Raw genomic sequence first — 25,625 nt, 5'->3', positions numbered from 1 at the left:
AAAGGTTTGAGAACTACTGATTTAGAAGGCACTTGTAGAGTCGGCCTCAGGTCTTTTTAAGTAAAAAACAAAAAAAACAAAACAGGACTTCTGAGGAAAATGGAGATGGACAGGAGACAATAGAGCCTAGGTGCCCGGACCGCTAGGCCAGCGGTCCCGTTCCAGTTTATTTTTATTTTCATTTGACCCCTTTTTCTCCCCGATTAATTCCTTCCCACACACATTTGTCTGTGTGTTGTCACCTGCCATTGAGAGCTGCCAGTGAGAGCGGGTGGCTCTTTCCCAGGAATACGTGCAGTGACTATTCCGGCCCGGCTTCCCTCCCCCGAACACGGGCCAACTGTGTTCATATAGACACTCATATAGACGCTCGACAAAGCCGGATGCACTACGGTGGATGCGAACCCACAACCCACAACCTCCGCAGGCACTTTACCACAGCGCACATCTCACAGTTCTAGTTAACCATTTCAACCCTGACGTCTGAAATTTAGGCAAACATTAACAAGTCGTGATGCGACACATTGTGAGCTTGTAGATCGGCTATTTTCACAACTTATAAGGGTAAGGGCCGCATTGGTCGAATGGTGACTTGATGAGGTTCAGTTGCAGACTTGCACAGCTGTCACTTGGCTTTGTCAAATAAATAATTGGCCTGTAAAAATAAATAAATAAAAAGAATTAAAAAAAAGAGCTATTTTTTACTTGTCAGTTTTGAAGAAAGTTTTTGTGAGGCTCATTGCCTTCCGCCACACCCACTGCTTTGGGCGATCGATGTGAACAGTTTCACCTTTCCACAAAGTTTTGTGAATAGAAGCTACGTGCCTTTTTTTATCGCACACACACACACACACACACACACACACACACACACACACACACACACACACACACACACACACACACACACACACACACACACACACCCACCCACCCCGTGGGAAAGGTTAATCGGTTTCTTCCTTGCCTCGTGCATAAACTTTCAACCAATTTCATGCAAATCCGATCCTATCATTTTTGGAGATATCCTGCTAAAACGACCAATGAAGAGGGGCAAAAACATAACCTCTGTCCTATATACATGTATTATACATTAGGTAATACATAAATGTAGCGGTATAGCATTTATCTAAAAACACTGTTTGTAAAGTACATATATGGCACATAAGGTCAGTATATCACTAAATATATTTTTAGATAGACCAACCAACGCTATATTTTTGTGTCTAATGTGATCCCTATTTCGGAGAGTCCTAGACCACCGATTACTGATGTTTTCACCAATATATTAATCGTGTTAACATGAAAATAGCAGATCTACAAGCTCACAATGCGCTTAGATCTGATAGTGTCAGTGAAAGTCTGTGAAAAGAGGGACTGCCTGTTAAATGCAGCTAAAGTTTAGCTGCAAAACATTGTACGTATTCGTCTGTAACAGATGGTGGAACCTTAGGCTCAGGAGTTAGAGTATTCGTCTAGAATTAGAAGGTGTACAGTTCGATCCTGGATACTCCTGGCATCGCGGCACAATGTCCTTGAGCAAAACATTGACCACAACTATCGGTGGTGAAACAGGAGATAGATATTGAACTCGTCTTTGTCTGTTTACCGTAAGAGCTCTTTGGCTATTAATGTGAGACAGTATATGTACAAAAGTAAAGCTCAGAGGGAGACAGTGTAGGAGAGACAGACAGTAGGAAAACAGAGAGGGAGACAGTGTAGGAGAGACAAACAGTAGGAAAGCTGAAAGGGAGACAGTGTAGGAGAGACAGAGAGTAGGAAAGATAAGAGGGAGACAATGGAGGAGAGACAGACAGTAGGAAAGCTGAGAGGGAGACAGTGTAGGAAAGACAGTCAGTAGGAAAGCTGAGAGGGAGACAGTGTGGAGAGACAGAGAGTAGGAAAGCTGAGAGGGATACAATGGAGGAGAGACAGACAGTAGGAAAGCTGAGAGGGAGACAGTTGAGGAGAGACAGACAGTAGGAAAGCTGAGAGGGAGACAGTGTAGTAGAGCTGAGAGGGAGACGGTGTAGGAGTGACAGCCATTAGGAAAGATGAGAGGTAAGGGCATTTCAAAGTAAGTGTATGTATATCCGTAGTGTCTGGGCAGACATAAACAACGTCACAGTGGCAGTGCACCCAAACCGTCCATGAATTTCTGCCTATAGGAAGTCAGTGCGGCGGTTAGTGTGCCTACCAAAGCGTTCATTCACAGCTGAAAACACAAGGCGCTCGCCTAAAAACACTTCCAAACGCCCGAGTTTAAAATGTTTCTCGACAAGAAGATGAAAGATGCCACATCGCTTCGCCGCACTGTTGGTGGTTCCAGCATAACATGAATAAGTGCCGTTCCCGTTGAAAACAAATCCAAAAACATGCTGTGCTCAGGAAAAAAAGCTTTGGTGGACACACAGCCTTATTGTGTTGCCTACAAGAGTACCCTATGACACAATGCAATTAGCGAAATGTTGTCTTTAACCACTTAACCCGTTAAGACCTGAGGCCGATTCTACAAATGCCTTCTAAATCAGTAGTTCTCAAACAGTTTTTTTGCCAAGGAAAACCCCCCAAAATGATATGTATTTGGCCGTGGTTCTCTATCTTAAAATGTTTTGTGCCAGGGACCCCCGAATTCAATTCAATTTTCAAGATTTTTCAAACATGTTAAGAAATAGCAGATGTGCAAGCTTGCAGTGTGGCACGAAATGAGTGACATGCTGTGAGCTTGTATATCTGTGATTTTTGAGTTTTCTGAAAAAAGTATGTTACTATATACATATTCTATTCACCTGTTTCCTAGGCTGTGTGTTTTCCACTTCCTGTCGATTTCATTGGATATCATTGGTCATCTGACCAGATTCATTGGATTTCATTGGATCAAATCGACAGGAAGTGGAAAACACACAGCCTAGGAAACAGGTGAATACACACTTCCTTGGGCGGAAGTACCGCCCAAGGAAGTTACGTTGAGACTTTACAGATCTGTCTGGGTGCATCCACACAATACGTCAAGTTGACGCTACGGTCGCAAGCCCTTGTTCCGGTTCCGGCCATTTTTGGCCGATACTCAATGAAAACTGGAACTTCCGACTTCCGTGCGACAACTTGACGTACATGTGTGGATGCAGCCACTCCGTGCTTTGAACGCGTGTTGTGATTGGTCGAAAAAGACCTATAGTCCCGCCCTATAGACACGCTCTGCATTAGGTGGTGAGTGACCAGGCTCTTCTCCTCACAGGAGATGAGAAAAGGCTGGACGAGGAGTCTACTTAAACCGTATGTACTTAGTTGACTGGAGTCCCCCAGAGCTATGTACTAGGCCCCTCGTGTTTTCTCTCTACACCAGTGGTTCTCAACCAGTGGTCCGGGGACCACCAGTGGTCCTTGAGGGGGTCCCCAGCTAAATGATGGAGAGTTGGAAACCAAATGGACCCTTATAGATCTTTAGCTCTTTGAGAGTGTAAAATGAAACCAAATGGACCCTTATAGATCTTTAACTCTTTAAGAGTGTAAAATGAAACCAAATGGACCCTTATAGATCATTAACCCTTGAGAGTGTAAAATGAAACCAAATGTACCCTTATAGATCTTTAACTCTTTGAGAGTGTAAAATGAAACCAATTGGACCCTTATAGATCTTTAAATCTTTGAGAGTGTAAAATGAAACCAAATGGACCCTTATAGATCTTTAACTCTTGAGAGTGTAAAATGAAACCAAATTTGGTTTAATTTTACGCTCTCCAGAGTAAAATTATTGTTTAACATCTGCATTACTTAATTAAAGAATTGTTCTTTTGATCAACATTTGCCTGCTATCTCTCCTATGGTACCAACATCAACACAGCATGGAATTGTGGACAAAATCTTATCCAACGACAACAAAATATTCTAGGTCTTGGGTCTGAGAGGCTAAATCTCATCAACGGTGGTCCGTGGATCAAATGCCGAAAAAATAATGGACCTTGATATGAAAGGGGTTGCAAACCACTGCTCTACACCAATTATTTTCACAGAAAATATCAGAATGTTCGCCACAGAATAGGGACACTAGGGATCATTTTGGTCAAAATGGTGCTAGACACTATCAAAGGCAAAAGGCTATAAAAGGAAAAAGCGGACCCCCTGCACTGTAACATCTTTAATCCACAGCCATTTTGGCTCTGTACCGCAGAGCTGATGGAATATTCAGCAACCAGACACTGGTGTCAGGCAGCACACTAAACGGGAATACGTTCCCTGCCAATGTTCAAGGAGCTTGCTGGGAAGCAAAGTTAAAACTCTGGCAGAAACAGAACATGGTGAAGCACATCATGATGAATGATTTCAGCACCACTTTAACACAAAGGAACATTATGTAGAATTTGACTTTAAGTTTTCCACTTCCGAGTATATAATGTACTGTGATAGATCAAGAGTCACATTGATCTGTGACTCTTGATCTACTGCGGACCGGGCGGGACGCCAGAGGGAGACAGTGTATAGGAGAGACAGACAGTAGGAAGGCTGAGAGGGAGACAGCGTAGGATAGACAGACAGTAGGAAAGCTGAGAGGGAGACAGTTTAGGAGAGACAGACGGTAGGACAGCTGAGAGGGAGACAGTGCAGAGACAGACAGTTGGACAGCTGAGAGACAGACAGCGTAGGAGATACAGGCAGTAGGACAGCTGAGAGGGAGACAGTGCAGAGACAGACAGTTGGACAGCTGAGAGACAGACAGCGTAGGAGAGACAGACAGTAGGACAGCTGAGAGGGAGACAGTTTAGGAGAGACAGACAGCAGGACAGCTGAGAGGGAGACAGTATAGGAGAGACAGACAGTAGGACAGCTGAGAGGGAGACAGAGTAGTCTGACAGGGTTTCTACTGTAGCTGCACAGTCGTTTGTCTTAACAACTACATCATTGACAAGCCTGCAAAACTAATGTTTTTGGAGCCAGCATACGTTATTTCATGAATAATGTGCCAGTGGACAACTGCATCATTATGTGGTGATTAGGGTCAATGTTGATGGAGGGTTATGGAGTAGAAAATATAGAAACACAAATAGGAAGCTCATTTCTAAGAATCATTGATCCGTGTCAGCGGGTCCTGGACCCATGTTTGAGGCGGTGTGCTGCTCGGCGCGGCCACTCGCTCGTCTCGCAGCTCGAGCTCAAGTCCGCCTAAGACGCCGCAGACTTGTTTTTTTTTTAGCAGACTTGTCTTTTTTAGCAGACTTGCCAACCTATTATAAGTTGGGTTTGAGAATGGCACTTCCGCATTCCAGTGTGGGCAGGACTACCGGGACTGTTGTAAAAATGACTTGGTAAAAAAGATTGGGTGCACCATGGAGTGTAGAAGGTGCATGTGGGTGCGCTCTGTAACAGGATCGTTTCGTTTTCTATTTTTAGTGGTTTTTTTCTGTCACACCCACTGTTTAGGGCAGTGGTTCTCAAACGTTTTCGTGTCAAGGACCCCCAAATTGATATGTATGTGGCCGCGGACCCCCACCTGAAAATATGTCGCGCCAGGGACCCCCAGAAGCAAAGATTTGTGTTAAAAAAAAATTCGCCTTTTAAAGAAAAGATGTAAAGATTTGCACACATTTTCAAGATTTTTCCAAAATCGTGCTATGAGCTTGTACATCTGCTATTTTTGAATATCCAAAGTATGGATAAAGGGATTAAAATGATTGTCATGCTTTTATTAATACATTTTGCTGGGGACCCCCTGGTACCCCCCCAAGGACCTCTGGGGGTCCCCGGACCCCAATTTGAGAACCAATGGTTAAGGGGTACAATCAGACAGATAGACAATCACTTCTGGACCACAGAACAGAAATCACTCACCGATATCTGATTCTGATGAAGTGAAGTGGGGCTCTTATCTCGTAAAAAAAAGATTCTGATGGACTGTCAGATGTTGCCACTATCCATAACTATACTACTTGAGAATGTGTTGGATTTAAACCTCTTATTGTACAGCTTTTACATGCATTTTAGAGCATTGGTTCTCAAAGTGGGGTCCTTAAGGGGGTTCCAGGGGGTCCCCAACAAACACAAATAGCAGATGTACAAGCTCACAGCGCGTCATAGCTGTGAGCCCTTTTGGACACAAATCTTCTCTTCTGGGGGTCGCTGGTACAAAACCTTTTCAGATGGGGGTCCGTGGCCAAATACATGTCAATTTGGGGGTCCTTGACACGAACAAGTTTGAGAAGCACTTGAGGAATGCGGGATCCCTTCTTCCCCCTATTGAGATGAACTTAATTATTGTTCTGGTTTCAATTCAGAGTTGTTTCAATGCGATGTGTCTGTGTGTGTCTTTCAGGAGCTGACCGATCAGATGAGAGCCTTCGTGGAGCAGTACGAGAAGAAGGCAGATGGGAAGATCGGCATTGTTGACGTGAGTGTCGCCGTCCTCCCAGGACCTGCTGTCCCATGATCGCATTATCGTTGTTGTCGGGCGGAAACCTTGTATCTCCGCATTTCAACTTTGTATATCGTTGTTGTCGCGCAGAAACCTCTTGATCTCCATATTCTAACTTTTTCTTTTCTTTTTTCGTAAACTAGCGTCCTACTTGATCATCCTACCGCGTCACACAAAAGCATCAAAAGTAGCAGATCCACAAGTTCGAAACGCGGCGCTTCGAGCTTGTCGATTTGCTACTTTTGAATTTGAATCCTGAAAAGTAACAGTTTTGGACATAATGTAGACAATATGCTTTTGTTTTTAGTTTTTTTCCTATAAATGAATGCCCTACCTCGTCTTACAAGAGGGTCAAACAAAAACAGCTGCGAAAATAGCTGATCGTCAAGCTCAACAACGTGTCACATTGCGACACATCGTGAGCTCTATGCTATTCTGTATAGTACGCTATTATACAGGATCCAGCGATGAATAGTACAGCAGGAACCGGTTGTCTACTGGTTCCTTTACTTCATAAAATGCACTTCACAAAAATAAATGGCCACTAGCTTTGAGTTCTTCCAGGTACAATTAGTTTAACTAGTTATATTATTATCACAGGTACTCGAATAACTACTCTTATTATAGGTTATATTAGGTTATATAGGTGACTTTTGACTGACAAAACAATATACAGCAAAGTTTTTTCAGGCCAATGGTCCTTGGCTGAGAGAGATGAAGCAAGGACCCCCATTATATATTGTATAAAATATATATATTTTTTCATAGATTTCATAGATGGCTTCATAGACCACTTAAACCGTCAATACTAAGTAAACTTGACCTTTCACGCTGTACTTGGTCGGTACCCCCTCTACACCAAACCTATTTGCCGACAACAGCCGATCTACAAGCTTGTAGATCTGCTATTTTTGGCTAAAGTTCTCCACAGAATAGGGATGCTGGGTTGAAGAGGTTAATGTAAAAATCATATACAAAGATTTGGCGGAACCCCCTGTAGTATCTCTAGGGGTCCCCAGGCCTGCAGTGCAACAGCTGGAGTACCATAACAACAGCAGATGTTTTGGTTACGCTTAATTGAAGTTGATACTTTGAATTTGGCATCATTCCCTAATACGGCAATGCTGTGTCATGGAAAGAAGAACTAGCTTAGATGTTAGAGGACGGAGGAAAACAATTACACAGCACAATCCTGAGTGTCAATTTCTGAGAGTAACCCGGTCACACTGTCTAACCACCGTCAGTCCCTCACATTGTATTTATGTATCTCACAGTTAACTAGAAAAAGTGGTCCTCGGAGCACAGGTCTCCGCCAGGTCAGGTAGGTTATTGTGGGCCAGCAATGTTCGGAATTCGCCAATCAGGATGGACCGAACCATCTTGATCACTTGACTATAGAGATAATGGGTACCGATTTGCATGATGTTTGGACAAATTTGTAGGAGTAATATAAAAAATAAAAGTGTTGCAAAAAGCGTCCTCCTGGTGGCGCTATAATAGGGCAATGCTAAAAGGGTGGCATTTGTTCTTCAACGTAGTGCGAATGTGCGTGCAAAGTGTCACCGCAACCGGACGCTGCGTTCATGATTTGTGGCATTTTGCTCAAAACGGGCCACTCCTGCAAACTTTAGATGTCAATGTTGTAGATTATTCGTGTCTCCTACCGGAAATACACACGGTCATCAAATTGTTGGCTTAGGAATGCGACAAAAATAAATCCATGAATTCAAGGCTTCATGGGGTGTGCAATTGATATAAAATAAGTAATTATTTGGGTGAACTCCTCCTTTAATATCCAAAAATGTGTTTTAATAAGTCGGCCTCCTGGTGGTGCTATAAAAGGCAAATGTGAAAAATGTTTTTCCTTGGCCTTTAGGGAGTGTGCGTGCAAAGTTTCACACAGATCGGTGCAGTTATAGTTAAAAACACAATTCGGACTTTTATAGCGCCACCATGAGGCTGATTTTAAAATGTTCAAGTGGCATTTCTTCCTCGGAATAATGGGAAAGTGCGTGTGAAATCTCACGGAAATCGCAAGCTGCGTTCATGATTTGAGGCATTTTGTTCAAAATGGACCAATCCTGCAAACTTTGGAAGCCAACCTTAGCCAATCAGGATGGAATATGGAAAATCGGACAGATCCGAGTTGATCACATGACTATAGAGATACAGTGTACTGATTTTCGTGATGTTTGGATAAAATCTGTACCGTCCTGTACTGTAAAAAAAAATGTTTTACAAAAAGAGGCCTCCTGGTGGCGCTATAACAGGCCCCTGTGAAACATTTGGGACAGAGGTTCTGCTCTGGCATCCAGGGAGTGTGTGTGCACAGTTTCGCTGCAATCAAGCTAACGGTGCCGGAGATTAGCTGTACACAGAATGACAGAATGACAGAATGACACACGGACGGACGGACGGACACACACACACACACACACACACACACACACACACACACACACGGACGGACGGACGGACGGACGGACGGACGGACGGACCGGGGGTAAAACATACTCAGACAATGAATACAGTTTTTGACTCTGTGTTACAAGGGGTGTCGCTAAAACAGACGACTAGAATGAATTTTAGTGTTACACAATTGACGGGTAACTAAAACGAAGGGATTTCTCTGTGTACTGAGAGCGAACATGGGAGTTTCTGCTCGTCTGCGTTCCATTCAGTGGTTTACAGTTGCTACTGCAGTACGTAGCCTTTGGAAGCAGCGGTTCCATAACCACGTGGGCCAGTGGTGGAAGAAGTACTCAGATATTTGACTTCAGTAAAAGTAGCAATACCACAATATAAAAATACTCTGTTACAAGTAAAAGGCCTGTGTTCAAAATGTTACTTGAGTAAAACAAAGGCGTCACGTGACGTTGATTCCTTTCCCCTATTCGCTGATACTAGGACATAACGTATATGTAGGCAGAAGAATTAGGAAGGAAAAAGTGGTATCTCCCCCTGGGCCCAAGCCTACGGAGGTGTCGTCTTTGATACCTCTTTATACCCAGAGATGCTCTCCCTAAATGGTGATAGATATGAACAGGCTATACTGTAAGTGACAGCACAATCTATAATAATGCTGACCGGTTAAGTTAAGGACGTCCATGTATAGATAGTATCACTTAGGACAGATTATTATGCTGACACAGAGAGTAAAGGTAGAATTTGGCACGTCTGTGGGGGAAGTCATCAGCTGTTGGATTGACGGCTGCAGTCAAATTTATTTCATCATCAGCCTTTATTTATACTCGGGAGGGCAGTTGAGGGGCAAGCCCTCATTTCCATTAAATCAGTACTTTGGTGAGAGAGAATTCATTTAGACTATGTTCTACATCAGGGCTGGGCAACTTTGATGATGGAGAGGGCCACTATATTTCCACACTCACTCCAGAGGGCCACATTGCATACTGTCGAGCAGACACCTCTTATCTCCGTATTTAAACTTTTTTTTCGTAAATGAATGCCGTACTTGGCCATTCTATGTCACACAAAAGTAGCAAAAATAGCAGATCTACAAGCTCAAAACGCGTCGCACCGCGACGCGTTTTGAGCTTGTAGATCGGCTATTTTTTATATCTTTTAATTGGAATCCTGTTTTTTTTTAATATTTTTTAATTGGAATCCTTAAAAGTAACATTTGTATTTAATTTTAAATGCATTTAGTTATACTTATGTTAACTTTATGAACTTAAATACAAATACATTGGGCTTAAAAAAATCAATAGAATTGTTATACTAGTCATTAAGCTACTAATATAGACTGAAGTAATTAAAGCGGGTCATGTTTGCATGTTTGGAATTGGAACAGCTGAAATCAATTAACCAGCGGGCTGCATTAAGTGAAGGTGGGGGCCGCATGTGGCCCCCGGGCCGCCTGTTGCCCATGTATGTTCTACATGGTTGAATACAAGTAGAATAAATACACATTTGACAGTGTATACATCTGGCTACCACAGCCCACAGGTCAGGAGTCTCCTGATTGCGTAGAATCAGAATCAGCTTTATCACAGGTTTACAGAGGTAAAGAAGTGGGTGAAATTTGTTGCGGTGCATAGTTCCCATTCCCATCGTATCTTAATTTCCATAGAAGAAAGAAAGGTTAGAAGAAGAGGGGGGGGGGGGGGGGGGGACTGCCGGCCACCCACGTCATCTCACGTTTTACGTTGAAAAACGCAGAACGACAAGCCGAGGAAAAACTTATCGGCCTCTCGCCTCCAGGGGATCCCGCGATGCGTTGTAAGCTTGTAGATAAGCTATTTCCGCTAGTTTTACCTTTATTTTGTATACATTTCATAAATGTCAATAATTTCTTTGTATATTTCAGTTATTTGACACATCTTCCCTGTGCATTTTTTTTATTACGAAGCCTAAAGGGCAAACAGAAATGTATTTTGTATTCATATGTTCCAATGTTCAATGCCAAACACACAATTCAATCGTTAATCACAACTATTAGTGACAATTAATCGTTATAACTTCATGTATAACTGTGACAGCCCTAGGGCTAACCAGTGGCTGCCCTCTTGGTAATTAACCACTTAAACCCTGTATGGTTTACCGGAGTCCCTCAGAGCTCTATACTAGTGTATTTTCAGTTTTCTGTTATTGTGGGGAAAGCTTTCGCTGAAATTAGCCAATGGACGCTGCGACACGTTGTAAGCTTGTCGATCTGCTATTTTCAGCAAAGGTTTTCCCCACAATAGGAATACGAATGCTGGGGTTGAAGTGGTTAAAGGTTTAATGACATTCACTTTTACACCACATTCAAAGTCTTTGTCCTGGTCCTTCAAAAGTGTACAAAAAGTTTTAAGTGAAAATTCCATTCCAGTGATCCATGGCAGGTGTTTTTCTCTCACATTTCTAAAGCCTTTTCAACTGCAATGAAAAAAGAAATCTTTGCCTGCGGGTGTCGCTGGTGAGGGATTTTGCCTGTCAATCATCGCCTCTGCTCCGCCCCCCCCAAAGGAAAGGATAGGGGAGGGGAGGGGCGAGGAGGAGAGTGGGCGGGATTAATTGACTGTGACCTCACTGTCGAAGGGCCAAGCTCAGATTACTTTTCAGCCTAATTATTCAGAAAACCCCAGACCACAGAAAATCCACTGAATGTTCTAAGTTCAGGTTTTTTGGGTGTAATTGAGGTCATAAAACCCCAAATAAAACATTGAAAATAAAAAAAGTGAAAATGAATGTCATGATACCTTTAAGAGCAGGGGTTCTCAAACATTCTCGTGCCAAGGACCCCCAAATCGATATGTATGTGGCCGCGGACCCCCACCTGAAAATATGTTGTGCCAGGGACCCCCAGAAGCATTTTCAAGATTTTCAAGATTTTACAAAAATAGCAGATCTAAAAGCTCATAGCGCCGCACTCTGTGCCACGCTATGAGCTATTTTTTAATAGCCAAAGTATAAAATATGGATAAAGGGGTTAAAATAATTGTGACGCTTCATTAAAGGTAGGGTAAGTGATATTTTTTGGTTAAAACAAAAAGTATTTTGTTAAAAGGTTAAAATACTATATTCTGATAGTAATCATTGCTATAGAGTGTTTGTTCAGTAACAGGAGTCTCCCTGTCTCTCCAGCTCTTTAATAAACAGAAAATACATTTTCCGGTAGGTGTCAAAATCTCAGCCAATCAGGAGAAAGTACCAATTTTAAAGCTTAATTTGTATAGTGTTCCAGTTCCAATTTTGCCTGCTCATTTCTTAGTGTCATCACTTCCAATTTCACTTGTTTAATCTTTATCCTGATTGAGTTCTCTATCCTGATTGGATAAAATTGGAAATGAAACTGAAACTGAAACGAAAATGCATTTTCTGTTTAATAAAGAGCTGGACAGACAAGGAGACTCTTAATACTGAACAAACACTCTATAGCAATGAGTACTATCAGAATATAGAGCTATTTAACACTTATTTTAACCAAAGCAAATCACTTACCCTACCTTTAACCAATTTTGCTGGGGACCCCCTGGTAATACTGGTATCCCCCCAATGACCCCTGGGGGTCCCCGTACCCCACTTTGAGAACCAATGGTTAAGAGGGCATCCACTATGATGAATGATCGATATGTATATTCTCAATGTTAAAAGTCATCAGATTTGTATTTTTGTGTGTGTGTGTGTGTTTATTTGATTTCACCTTGGACGAACCAGATGCAATTGTTTTAAGTAAAGCACAAGTGCTAATTGTCAACACCTTAGTCCATGAGCCAGAGCCCCAAAATTGAGCAATGATTATCGAAAGAGTGGGCAAAACCAAACCTATATTAAATTATTCATAGGGTCAATACGAGTAAATAAATATATGATAACCTTTCCACAGGAGTAGCTTTTTCATGGTTATCACACATTTTGTTATTTTCCCCATACGTACATGACAGGTGAAAAAATGACAACATTTTAAAAAGAGTTATCATAATGAAACTTCCTGAGTTGATTACTTTCATGAAGACAATGATTTATCGTATTACAAGTTTTCTGAAATTGTATATTTAAATATGCAAATTAGGCATTAGGAAAATATGCCCAAATGTGCATTACTTTCCAGAATCAACATTGGAACATTGGACAAAGCCAGAGTCAACATACTTATTTAATTTAGTTAAGATGTTGGAGTCAAAGGTTTTTAACGAGGGAATATTCAATATCTGGCTCAATTTTGGGGCTCTGGCTCATGGACTAAATGCCTAATTTGCATATCTAAATATACAATTTCAGAAAACTTGTAATACGATAAATCATTGTCTTCATGTAAGTAATCAACTCAGGAAGTTTCATTATGATAACTCTTTTTTAAATTTTGTCATTTATTTCACCTGTCATGTACGTATGGGGAAAATAACAAAATGTGTGATAACCATGAAAAAGCTGCTCCTGTGGAAAGGTTATCATATATTTATTTACTCGTATTGACCCTATGAACAATTTAATATAGGTATGGTTTTGCCCACTCTTTCGATAATGAAATCTTGTCTGGCTCATGGACTACCTGTCCACAGGAGGCTTTTCTAAATAGAAACACTAATCTAAAACCCAATCATTAAAATCAAAATACCTGACACATTATCATTCCAATAAACCAGTCAGAAACTATTCATGTGAGCACAGTTGATTTGATTTCAACCCTGATTTGAGTCCTCTGTTAAACAAATGACATCTGTCTCTAGTTTTAGATCTGTATCGGCAAAGAGTTCCAAAGGTTTGCCGCCTTTATATGAGAAGACAGACAAATGAGTTCTTGCACATGGGAACAATACAATCACCATTTGTTGAGGCTTGTGTAGTTGCAATTTACAATTTACAATTTAAGGCATTTAGCAGACGCTCTTAATCCAGAGCGATTTACTGTAAGCAAGGTAAACACATCAAATGCAGAGAGACAGTGTAGTGCCTCAGTTATCTATAACCAAGAATCTACTGTAGCATCAGTCTAAACAGTATAATATCAACACATAAATGATCTTTACACTGAAACTACACTGAAACTATACAAAACTAAACTGCCCTGTCAACATATGGTTGCTCTACTAGAGCTCTGATGTCTAACAACCAGTCCAGTCCAGAAAAACAGAGGTGAAACATGATTATATAAACATATATAAACCTTGATAACTACAATGGCAAAGACTGCTTATCATATAACAGTTTCCCAGTTTCTAATTTCCCAGCTGCAGTTCCTTGTAGTTCTGTGTCAATTTAATCTGAGTTAAATGAACACTGAGGATTTGACTGTTTCATGCATATGGGTACACATAAGCCTTAAAGGAGTAGTTCGCCCCAAAAAAGTACGTATTTTCTATGAATTACACGCCCCATGAAGCCTTGATTATTATTTTTTGCCTAGGCCAATAATTTGATGTCTCCGGTGGAAGACTTGCAGAGTCTCCTAAAACCCTGCTACGTACAGTATAGCCCTAAATAAATCACACAAACATAAACAACACATCAGAAAGGCCTTGGAACTGGTTTACTCTTCATTCCAGCAAATAAAAAAGAGAGAACCCATTTATCAGCATACATTTTATAGTGTTCCAGTTCCAATTGTGTCTGCTCTTTTTATTTATTCATTTTGTTTTGTATTTATTTGTCGTTTCATCACTTCACTTGCTTATCCCGTACAGCCCACCTGATTGGATGAAATTGGTATCCCGACCTTGAAAATGTCATTTCTGTTTACTAGCATGGAGAGACAGGGAGAGCTATTTAACCCATTAAGACCGGGAACAGGGAACGCATCTTGTGTGTCATTTTACATTTCTTTGGCTATTGAAAAATAGCAGATATACAAGCTCATAGCGCGGCACCGAGTGCCGCGCTATGAACTTGTAGATCTGCTATTTTTTTGAAAAATCGTGAAAATGTGTGCAAGTCTTTGAATATATATTTTTAAGCCAACATTTGTAACTCAAATCTTTGCTTCTGGGGGATTCTACAAATGTCTTCTAAATCCTAACGTAATTTTTTTTTTACGTATGTTGCTATATATCAGTGGTTCTCAACTTTTTCATGTCAAGGACCCCCCAAATGTATATGTATTTGGCCGCGGACCCCTCCATCTCAAAATATAATGTTCCAGGGACCAACACCAGAAGCAAAGATTTGAGTAAAAAATAATATATATATATATATATATATATATATATATATATATATATATATATATACTCACGATTTTAAAAAAAATAGCAGATATACAAGCTTGTACATCTGCTATTTTTTTAATAGCCCAAAGAATAAATGACACAGATGCGTTCCCGGTCTAAATGGGTCTAAATGGGCTTTAAAAAAATTATCACATACACCACCATTAATGTCTAGGCAGTTCAAGGCCTCAGAAAAAAAGCTTGTATATACATATTCCCTCTGTCGGGTGGAAACCTCATTATGTCCAAAACTGTTACTTGTCAGGATTCAAATTCAAAAACAGCAAAAATTGCAGATCGACAAACTCAAAGCGCGTCGCTTCGCGCTGCGTCTCGAGCTTGTAGATCTGTTATTTTTGCCGCTGTTGCGTGACACTGTAGTGTGATCAAGTATAGGGCGTTAATTTACGAAAACACACATGGAGATGCGAGGTTTCTGCCCGACAGCGACGATATATATACATCAGTTCCGGCAAAGTGAGAAGGTAGCCAAGGTCAGACAGCAGTTCAATAAAATGTCTCCCACCGGAACCTGGGAATAAATCGTGTGTCATTCACCGCCGTCGCAGAGACGCCGCGAAAGCCCGGAGTTAAGTATTAACCCGTTCAAACAGGGAACGCATCTGTGTAACCACCTCAACCATTATTTTATTCTTTAGGCTATTCAAAAATAGCAGATACACAAGCTTGTAGATCTGCATTTTTTTTTTATAGTGAAAATTAAGCAAATCTTTGAATATATATATATATTTTTTTTTTTAAAGCAACATTTTTTAACTCAAATCTTTGCTTCTGAGGGTCCCTGGAACAACATATTGAGGGGTCTGCAACTTGAACTAGTCTGAGAACCACTGATATTATAGCAACATAGGTTAAAAAAAAAAACAGTTTCAGAGGACATTTGTAGAATCCCCAGAAGCAAAGGTTTGAGTAAAAAAATTATCGCTTTTAAAAATAATATATATTCAAAGATTTGCCAAAAAAATTAAGATTTTTTCAAAAATAGCAGATCTACAAGCTCAAAGGTCGGCACTCGGTGCCGCGCTATGAGCTTGTACATCTGCTATTTTTGAATAGCCCAAAGAAATCTCAAGTGACACAGATGCGTGTCCCGGTCTTAATGGGTTAAAACAGGCTATAACGGGGGCTGTGTGAGCGGAATGGCCCCCGGAGGTGGAAGCCCCGCGTCCATATTATTGAGGCCGGGGGTTTGATAGACTGTGGAAATGAATAGGGGGGCATTTGCAAGCGCAAAGTGTCAGCAGATACATTAGCTGGGGGAATGGCTGGTTGCATTATGCCAGGCTGAATGGCTTTGTAATGACTACAGCTGAACAACAGCAGCAGCAGCGGCAGCAGCAGTACAGGGGAATGGAGCTTGATAACAACATTGATTCTGCTCCGGACAAAACACTACCCGACGAAACTCGCCGAAAAACCTTTTGAGGACAATCGCGTTTCTGCGTTATTTTTTTTCTTGGCAAAAACGGCTACAGTTGTGTATGGAAGGCGCCGGTATTGTTTTGTTACAATTTACAATTTAGGCATTTAGCAGACGCTCTTAATCCAGAGCGATGTACTGTATAGTAAGCAAGGTAAACACAAGGTAATACATGAAATGCGTAGAAATAGTAATCTGGGATCATAGGTAAACCAAGAACCTATCATCAGTCTAAACAGTATAATATCCAAAAGATCTATAATCTCTGCATTGAAACTCTACTCTAGAATTTTTCACTTCATATGCTTAAAGCACAATTATACTTTGATAGAGGTTTGGGTTAGTTGGTTAGTTTTCCATGATGTACTCCAAATATGCATGTATGTATGTATGTATGTATGTATGTATGTATGTATGTATGTATGTATGTATGTATGTATGTATGTATGTATGAGCACAGAGTGTTATGACCACTGATCTGTCTGTTATTTTGTGCCTCTCGTCCACAGTTGGTCCAGATTTTGCCCACAGACGAGAATTTCCTGGTGTTTTTCCGGCAACAGCTGAAGTCCTGCACAGAATTCATGCTGGTACGGTTCCCTTCCTCCACAAGTTTAAACGTGACTGTACTTTTTACCCCTTTATGAAATAAACCAATTGTCCACCAGTATTTACAACCATGGGGGCTGTATGCATTTACACAAACTTAAACCGTGACCATTTAAATATATTATATCAAAAGATAACAAAAACAAAATAAAAATGTTCACAGATATTTGACCTGGGTTGGCGCTGTACTTGGACCGCTTGTTTCCCTCTACACCAAGGGCCATATTTTTTGCCAGTGCCCTTACCCATTATCCCTACATTTCTTTGCCATTAGTTTTTTCCTATTTTCAAAAACATTTTCAAATAGTTCAAATAGCCAATCTACAAGCTCACAACGTATCGATGTAGATCGTTTAGTTGAACTATTTGAAAATGTTTTTTAAAAATAGTAAAAAAAATTGCAAAGAAGTTTGCACTTATTGTAAGTCGCTTTGGATAAAAGCGTCCGCTAAATGACTGTAATGTAATGCAAAAGTTCAGGAATAATGGGTAAGTTCAGGAAAATAGGGCCCCAAATCTCTTTGCCAAAAATAGCCAATCTACAAGCTCACAACTTGCCTAATGTTCCCTCCCGAATATGGATGGTTCAAGTGGTGAAGAAATGATTATATTTCATCAGAGCCGGCGTTGATATCTTTGTTGTTCTCTGACTTGCAGGCCTGGAGAAGTTACGATGCTGACCACAGCGGCTACATCGAGGCAGACGAGCTGAAGGTGAGAAGCAGTGGTGGGAAAAAGTACTCCCATTTGTTACTTAAGTTAAAGTATCAATACTGCCATGTAGAAACACTTTTATGCCTTTTACCCGCAATTTATTTCTGTGACACATGCTAGAGAGTGCAAAAAAGCCATTGCCCCGTACATGACTGTATTCTTCATTGCATTAGTTCTGGGCTTTTGCACTGTAAATCGACCCATCACTACATGTCTGGTGTTAATTCTGTGTCTATTACTAGTATAATGAACAGTGATTCGCAAAAAATAGCAGATCTACAACCTCACAGCACGTTGCTTCGTGCCGCACGGCAAGCTTGTAAATCTATATTTATTTTGTTTATTGAAAAATCGTGAAAGTGTTGTAAAATAATTTTTACACAAAACATTTTCTGATAGGGGGTCAGATACGTATCATTTTGGGGGTCCTCGGCACGAAAAAGTTTGAGAACTACTTATTTAGAAGGCATTTGAAGGGTCTTAATGGGTTAAACAAATATTCCTAAATATATCCAGGCAGATAAACTCCAGTGAACTTGGTCAGGTTTGCCTATAATGTCACGGCACGTTGCCAGTGGTTAACACGCAATGAGCGCACCAACCCGACATGCAATTTGCATGAAATGGAAACTCCCGACAGGTGCATGCAGGCAGGCTGCTGGAAGGCACTCACACGATGATGGGGCCCACAAAATCCTGCATGGTCAGACGCATGCAAAACAGCACTGACCGTCCTAAAGTCCGTCTGGAAATAATAATGCAAAGCACTTTTTTCTTTTAAAGTGCTGATGCGTGCGTAAAGCTCGTACGTTGGCAGGTGAATTTTAATCTGGGGCTGCATGCTGCCTTCATCTCCAGGTGGTGGTTTGTGCTGTTGTCCTGGCAGTGACAAAGTGACAGGAATTATGTGACTGTCGCCACTTAAACCCTATTATACTTTGTCGACCGGGGTCCCCCAGGGCTCTATGCTTGGTCCACTCCTTCTTTCCCCCCTCTACACCAATTTACCTTGGCCGAAAACAGCTGATCTACTTGTAGATCAGCTATTTTTTCGGCATTTAGGAGTCTTATTCCTGAATGAATGAGCAGATACTGTAGGCGTCCTGTGCCTTGCTCAAAGGGCACGTGAACAGTTGCGTCATGAACATCATTTCAGGGCTGTTGTTTGGAACCGATCGGCTATTTTCGGGCGAATCGGTGTGGAAAAGGGAGGAGGTCAGCAATATGACATCAATATATGACCTCAGAGATCCACAGGGAAGCCACGCCACATGTTGTTTAGTCCATTGGGCCTTGAGGGGGTTCCAGGGGGGCACCAGGTGCTGCGCTATGAGCTTGTAGATCTGCTATTTTTGAAAAATCGTGAACATTTGTGCAAACCTTTGAATATATATATTTTTAAAGCGAAAATTTTTTACTCAAATCTTTGCTTCTGGGGGTCCCTGGAACAATGGGGCCAAATGCATATCATTTTAGGGGTCCTTGACATGAAAAAGTTTGAAAACCCTGGTGCAGTCATTTAAATTAAGCGTAGTGTCTGCTACTTTGTTGCGCACCCCAAAATGTGCAGATCTGCAAGCTCACAATGCATGGCACTGTGATTGGAATGTGTGTGTGTGCAACACTGTGCGTTGCCAAGTCCAAATGAGGGATTGGAAAACATAATAGATAGATGGTCAGTGTCTTGCTCAAGGACAGTAGGTACCGGACACACACAGCCGCATTTGGCCGTTGAACCTGAGCTTATTTTATTAACCCATTAAGACCGGGAACGCATCTGTGTGTCATCTTTAGATTTCTTTGGCTTTTCAAAAAAAGATCTGCAAGCTCATAGCGTGGCACCGAGTGCCGCGCTATGAGCTTGTAGATCTTTTTTTGCAAATCTTTGAATATATATATCTTTTTTTATAACTCAAATCTTTGCTTCTGGGGTGTCCCTGGAACAACATAGTTTGAGATGGGGGTCCGCGGCCAAATACATATCATTTTGGGGGTCCTTGATATGAAAAATTTCGAAAACCACTGATATAGGAACATCAGTTTTTTTTCCAAAAAAAAAATTTAGGATTTAGAAGACATTTGTAGAATCCCCAGAAGCAAAGATTTGAGTTAAAAATGTTTGCTTTGAAATATATTTGCACACATTTTCCACGGTTTTGATTTTTTTTTAAATTGCCAAATAAATCTTACAAAAATGACACAGATGCGTTCCCGGTCTTAATGGGTTAAAGAAAAGTTATTAAACAGCGTTTTGGGAGCCAGGACACTGAGCCAAGCTGTTATACGACACTATGTCTTGATCAGCGTAGAGTCACCTCTGTAAACATGTAAGCTGGCACTGTTACCGTAACCACTTAAACCCCGTAGCCTTAGAGAACTGGACTTGAGTTACAACAGTACTTTGACTACCTTTTCCCGTCTACACCGAATGTCTTCGCCCCAAAAAATAGCCGATCTACAAGCTCACAGCATTGTGAGCTTTATAGGTCGGCTATTTTTGGCAAATTTTCCCCCCCAGAATATGGAAAATAATGTATATTTTCACTGTTACCTCAGAATATACTTAACCACCTAAGGTATTCTAAGGTAACAGTGAAAACATACATTGTAACAGTGAAAACATACATTATTTTGATATTTCTTACAATATATTTTGGGTATACTGTATTTTTGCCACACAAAAATATATTTTCACCTATATTATACTTTCTCGAAAATGTATTCTTGACAATTTATCGATTTCCTTCTCCTATCATATAGACTCATGGAACATCCTCTCTCAACAATTTCTTGATATTTCATAAACCTATACTTATTTCGAGGTCCACAATTTTGTCCCCCTCTACACCACATCCTTTGATGAAAATAGCCGACATGCTACATGCTTGTATATCAGCTATTTTTGCAGAACAAGGGTTCAAGTGGTTTATCGCAGTGCGGCTAAAAGCAAGCATGTGTGGGCTGTGGGGAGTAAATATTCTATTCTATTCTATATCATTCTATTCTACAGTATTCTATTCTATTCTGAAGCAGACTGTGTTGTTGGATCTTTAGCTGGTGAGTCATTAAGCTAAAGGGGACAACACAAAAAGAGTTTGTCTCCAGTGATTGATCTGAAAACATTAGCATTTCTGCTTATTCGATATACCATCTAATGCTTCTGGCACAGCTCTGTCTGGCTTACAGAGCCAAAATATATCAGTGACTTTGTGAATGATAAAAGATAAAAGGAGTCCTGCCAAAAAAGTTGTTGGTTCGAAAGTGGAGAGTTTAACGTTTTTCTACTTGTGCCAGAGAGGGCACAACGGCAGGAGCTGGCATCTGATCTTCTCTGTGAAAACCCTCTGTTTGGCAGCTGCTATTTTGCCGTTTGTGTGTGCCGTCTGGCCAGGCACCTCAACCGGCAGCCTTTGAGCTATACCACTCCGCTTCTCTAACCCCTAGGCAGTGGGGGGCTGTATACTCAATTAAATACTCAAGTTTTCTGAAATGTTGCTTAAAAATAGGGAAAATAGCAGATCTACAATCTCACGAAGCGTCGCACTGTGACACGTTGTGAGCTTGTAGATCGGCTATTTTCGCTATATGAAATAGGGCTTAAAGGGAGATTTCACTTTCAAACATGTTTGGGGTCATTTTAAGGTCTACCCGGGCTTTTGCGTGCAGTGCACCCCAGACAGTTTTTAAGTTGCTTGATTCAGTACTTAGATCAGGGGTGGGCAACTTTGATGATGGAGAGGGCCATTACACTTCCACACTCACTCCAGAGGGCCACATTGCAAATACTGTCTCTCCGTATTTTAACTTTTTTCGCCAGTCTATGTCACACAAAAGTAGCAAAAATAGCCGATCTATAAGCTCAAAACGCGTCGCAGTGCGACGCGTTTTGAGCTTGTAGATCTGCTATTTTTGCTACTTTTGAATTGGAATCCAGATTTTCTTTTTGCTATTTTTGAATTGGAATGCTGAAAAGTAGGATTTTTATTTAATTTCAAATGCATTTAGTTATACTCATGTTAACTTTATGAACTTAAAGTAATACTAGGTAACGTTTTCAACAAAACTAAAGTTAAATTGTATATCTTTTGCGAGTGGCAAAAGTTTCACAACACCCACTCCGTGAATTTCACCCCCGGAAGCCTTTTATTTATATATTTTCTATTGAACGTGTACTTTCCCGGGAAAATGACGTTCCTGGCCAACGTCATGACGTCGTGGCCGACGTCCTCAGGAACTACCGCAACGGTTTCCTGTTTGGCCAGGAACTACCGCGCTATTAACAAAAAGGAACCTCACGCTGATTTTAAGAGAATGTAGATTGGAAGATCGAAAAAGAACAGAAAAAGAAAGCACAGCTCATGGTAACTAATGCTCCACTGGCTAAGAGAAACGATCCGTAGATAGTATAAAACAATTAAAAGATCGCTTTTTGAAACGCTTCCGGCTTCCGGTGAAAACGAATGGAATTCTGGGTAATCGAGGACTAGGGAAATTGTATGCAGTGACGGTAGTGACCAGCAGAGGTTGCTAAAAATCGTTATTTGTGATTCTGCATTGTACAACTTTAAATACAAACATTGGACGTAAAAAAGACAATCGAATTTAATACTAGTCATTAAGCTACTAAAATAGACTAAAGTAATTAAAGCGGGTCATGTTTGCATGTTTGGAATTGTAACAGCTGATTTACAATATTAACCTGCAGGCCGCATTAAGTGAAGGTGGGGGCCGCAGGTGGCCCCCGGGCCGCCAGTTGCCCATGTATGACTTAGATATTTGATATTAGCTTTCTAATGCGTGAGGGGGCCATGTTTTTTCAATAATTATTTTTATTTCAAAAATATATATAAATAGATTTTTTTTTTAAATTGCTCACAAAAGCCTGATCTATGTTAAAATTACCCCAAACATGTTTGAACGTGAAATATCCCTTTAAGTGGTTCACATTGTTTGTAAGTCTGGGTCCCAAGAGTGCCTTCCTAGAAATATAGCGGAGTGAAAGTCATCAGCTTGCAACCCCCGGCGCATGCGTCGAGGCAACCACTTTGCCCCTTTGAAATTGTCTATTTTGTATTACTTACTGTCACTGGTGGACAAGTACTCAACCCCAGTATGTAAAGCAAATGTTACTCAACTACAACTGAAAGTTGCTCTGCCAAATTTGTACTTGAGTTAAAGTACTGGAGCACTTTGCTGGAGCAAAAATACTATAAAGTATTGAAAAGTACAGTACATGATGCTTTCAGAAACACTTAAGTATTCAAAAGTACAAATTACAAAACATGTAATTCACCCACCTGCAACCCATCCACATTTAATCTATGCTAATTTCTAACCCAAAACACCCAGATATATAATTACAATCCACACACCTCTAGTGGTGGTAGTCTTGCCGGGTGCTTCTCAACGTCGCGTCCCAGGGACCACAAGGGGTCCAAAATGGGTCTGTAACTGAGAGTGTACAAAGGGAACCACATGGACGCTTACGGGTCCATTTGGTTCCATTCTTACACTCTCAGAGTTAAATTAACACTGGGAATTGGTTCCATTTGTACATCACACATAGATTATAAGACCCAATACTCCACTAGGAGAGCCGACAAAAGATTGGTTAACCCATTCAATCGCGCTATGAGCTTGTAGATCTACAATTTTTTGAAAAAATCATGGAAAATTTGTGCAAACCTTTGAATATACGATACGATACGATACCATACGTTACGATACGATACGATATGATACTACTTTATTGTCAGTTCACACTGAAATTTGTCTTGCGACCCAGCAGCCATGTATGCAACAATAAACAGTACACACATTTTGACATGACACAAGAAAACAAAACAAAATACATACATAAAGACATACAAAGACAAGAGCAATGTCCACCTCTCAGCCTACCCCTGGCCTATAACTCCTGATTAAGCCTCAATGTCGTCTGATGGACAAAGGACCTCTTCAGTTTGACCTTATTGTATGTAGGAACACTGTATCTCCTTCCTGAAGGCAGCAACCTATATTCCCCATACAAAGCATGGCTAGTGTTTGAAGTGATCTGTAGAAAGTACATTTGTAAAATATTTAGTTCCAGGGACCCCCCAGAAGCAAATATTTGAGTTACAAATGTTTGCTTTGAAAATATATATATTCAAAGATTTGCACACATTTTCACGATTTTTCAAAAATAGCAGCTGGGTTGTTGTCTTCCTTTGACTTCACCAGTCTCACAGAACTTAGTTAACTAAGTTTGGAAATGGTACCAGGGCTGACACCAAATAAATAATGCTGTCACTCTGCATAACGGAACACCAGCTTCCACTTGCCCTATTGCACCTTATCCTGAAGGTACAAACGTGGCATCTTTCCATGGGGGTAAGTGTTGCTGCTTGGAGCATACACAAACACTGAACTTTTTATATATCTCTGCTGTCCGGCAGGAACCAGCTAACTCCAAAATGTTCATTTTTCAGGAAATGGAAAAAAGTGGAGTTAGGCGGTTTTGTTCATCATTGATAAGAACAGCTGAATGGACCTCCAAGCTCACAATGAGTTTGGAGGTCAAAAGGGGGTGGAGCCTGGAGTCAGCAAAACCAGCTAACTCCGGTGGACTTCGCTGGTTTATCAGAAATTTTGAGGATACAATGGAGATAGGTGGTTTTGTCAGAAGCGCTTTTTAATGCTTTTCATTGGTTCAATATTTTTTTTTACCAACACACAGAATCAGAATCAGAATCAGAATCAGTTTTATTGTCACATCACAGGTTTACAAGGTAAAAAAGTGGGTGAAATTCTTTTTTGTACATCGTTCCCATCGCAACGTTAGTTTCCATAGAAAGAAGAGGGGGGGGGGAAGAAGAGGGTGGGGGGTAAGTGGGAAGGAGATCAAAACAAGAGAGCAACAGAAGGCCAGACAAGTTATCTACATATTTACAAATTACCTGAGATAATAAAAACTAAAAAAAACTAAACTAAGGTGCCTGAGCATAGCAGCAATGTATTGTATACTGTGCATGTTATACTTATACTGTGCATGATAGACAATGGACGTTAAGGTGCTTAGAGGAAAAGGAGCACAATAAAAAAGACCAAAAAAAAGTCAGTGCGTTATACAAGGGATTAAGGTGCAAAAGGTCAGTGCGTGTCCACCTAGAGTGGACTGACCCTAGTATAATCCGCAAGTAGCTCCATGAGAGAGTGCAACAAAAAGTCATTTGTACCTGGTGTAGTCCACAGGTGTGTCCGAGGGGGGGCTAAAGTCCAAGTCATTGTCCCTGGTATAATCCACAGGTGTGTTCAGGAAGAGCCAGAAAAAAGTCTGCGCTGCCTGTTGTCAGGCTGCTGAACAAGGCCTATGCCTCATTCAGGCTTATTCCCCATTCAGCATTCTGACAGCAGCCGGATTGAAACTACACCAGTACCTGGTGGTGGAACTCTTGATACTGCGGTAGAGCCCCTTGCCCGGTCGCGGTCGTTGTAGGGGGTTGAACAGTCTGTGACTTGGGTGGTGCTTGTCCTTGATGATGCGCTTGGCTTTGAGCACGCACCGCTTTTTGTACAGTTCCTGGAGCGCTGGGAGCTCGATTCCCAGACGTAAAGGGTGTTCAATAGCACTGATTTATGGAAAAAAATGCAAAAGCGTTGCAAAATGGAGTTAGCTGGTTTCTGCCGGACAGCAACGATTATCTTTTTAATGTAGAAAAGGAAAGAAAACTCACAACCAATCAAAATGGGTCTGTGTCACAAAGATGGGTCTCCACCCAGTGTTTGGGAAACACCGGTCTAGCAGGCCGGGGTATGCTGGAGGAAG

At 41.0% G+C, this 25,625-nt stretch overlaps 1 protein-coding gene across 1 annotated transcript in view; it reads left to right on the top strand.

Moving 5' to 3' along the window:
• Nucleotides 1-25,625, top strand: part of calb1 (calbindin 1) — a 59,488-nt gene that overhangs the window by 16,363 nt on the left and 17,500 nt on the right. Inside the window, exons 3-5 of the mRNA XM_080427049.1 lie at nucleotides 6,308-6,382; nucleotides 17,005-17,085; nucleotides 17,762-17,818. Of these exons, the coding sequence (XP_080283175.1) occupies nucleotides 6,308-6,382; nucleotides 17,005-17,085; nucleotides 17,762-17,818 (213 nt within the window). The remainder of the gene's footprint in view (nucleotides 1-6,307; nucleotides 6,383-17,004; nucleotides 17,086-17,761; nucleotides 17,819-25,625) is intronic.

This window comes from Gymnoscopelus braueri (genome assembly GCF_963280865.1).
Source record: "Gymnoscopelus braueri genome assembly, chromosome: 4".
In the NCBI taxonomy this organism is placed as follows: domain Eukaryota; kingdom Metazoa; phylum Chordata; class Actinopteri; order Myctophiformes; family Myctophidae; genus Gymnoscopelus; species Gymnoscopelus braueri.
Note: the sequence above shows the minus strand (reverse complement) of the source record. Positions and strands in the feature narration are given on the sequence as shown.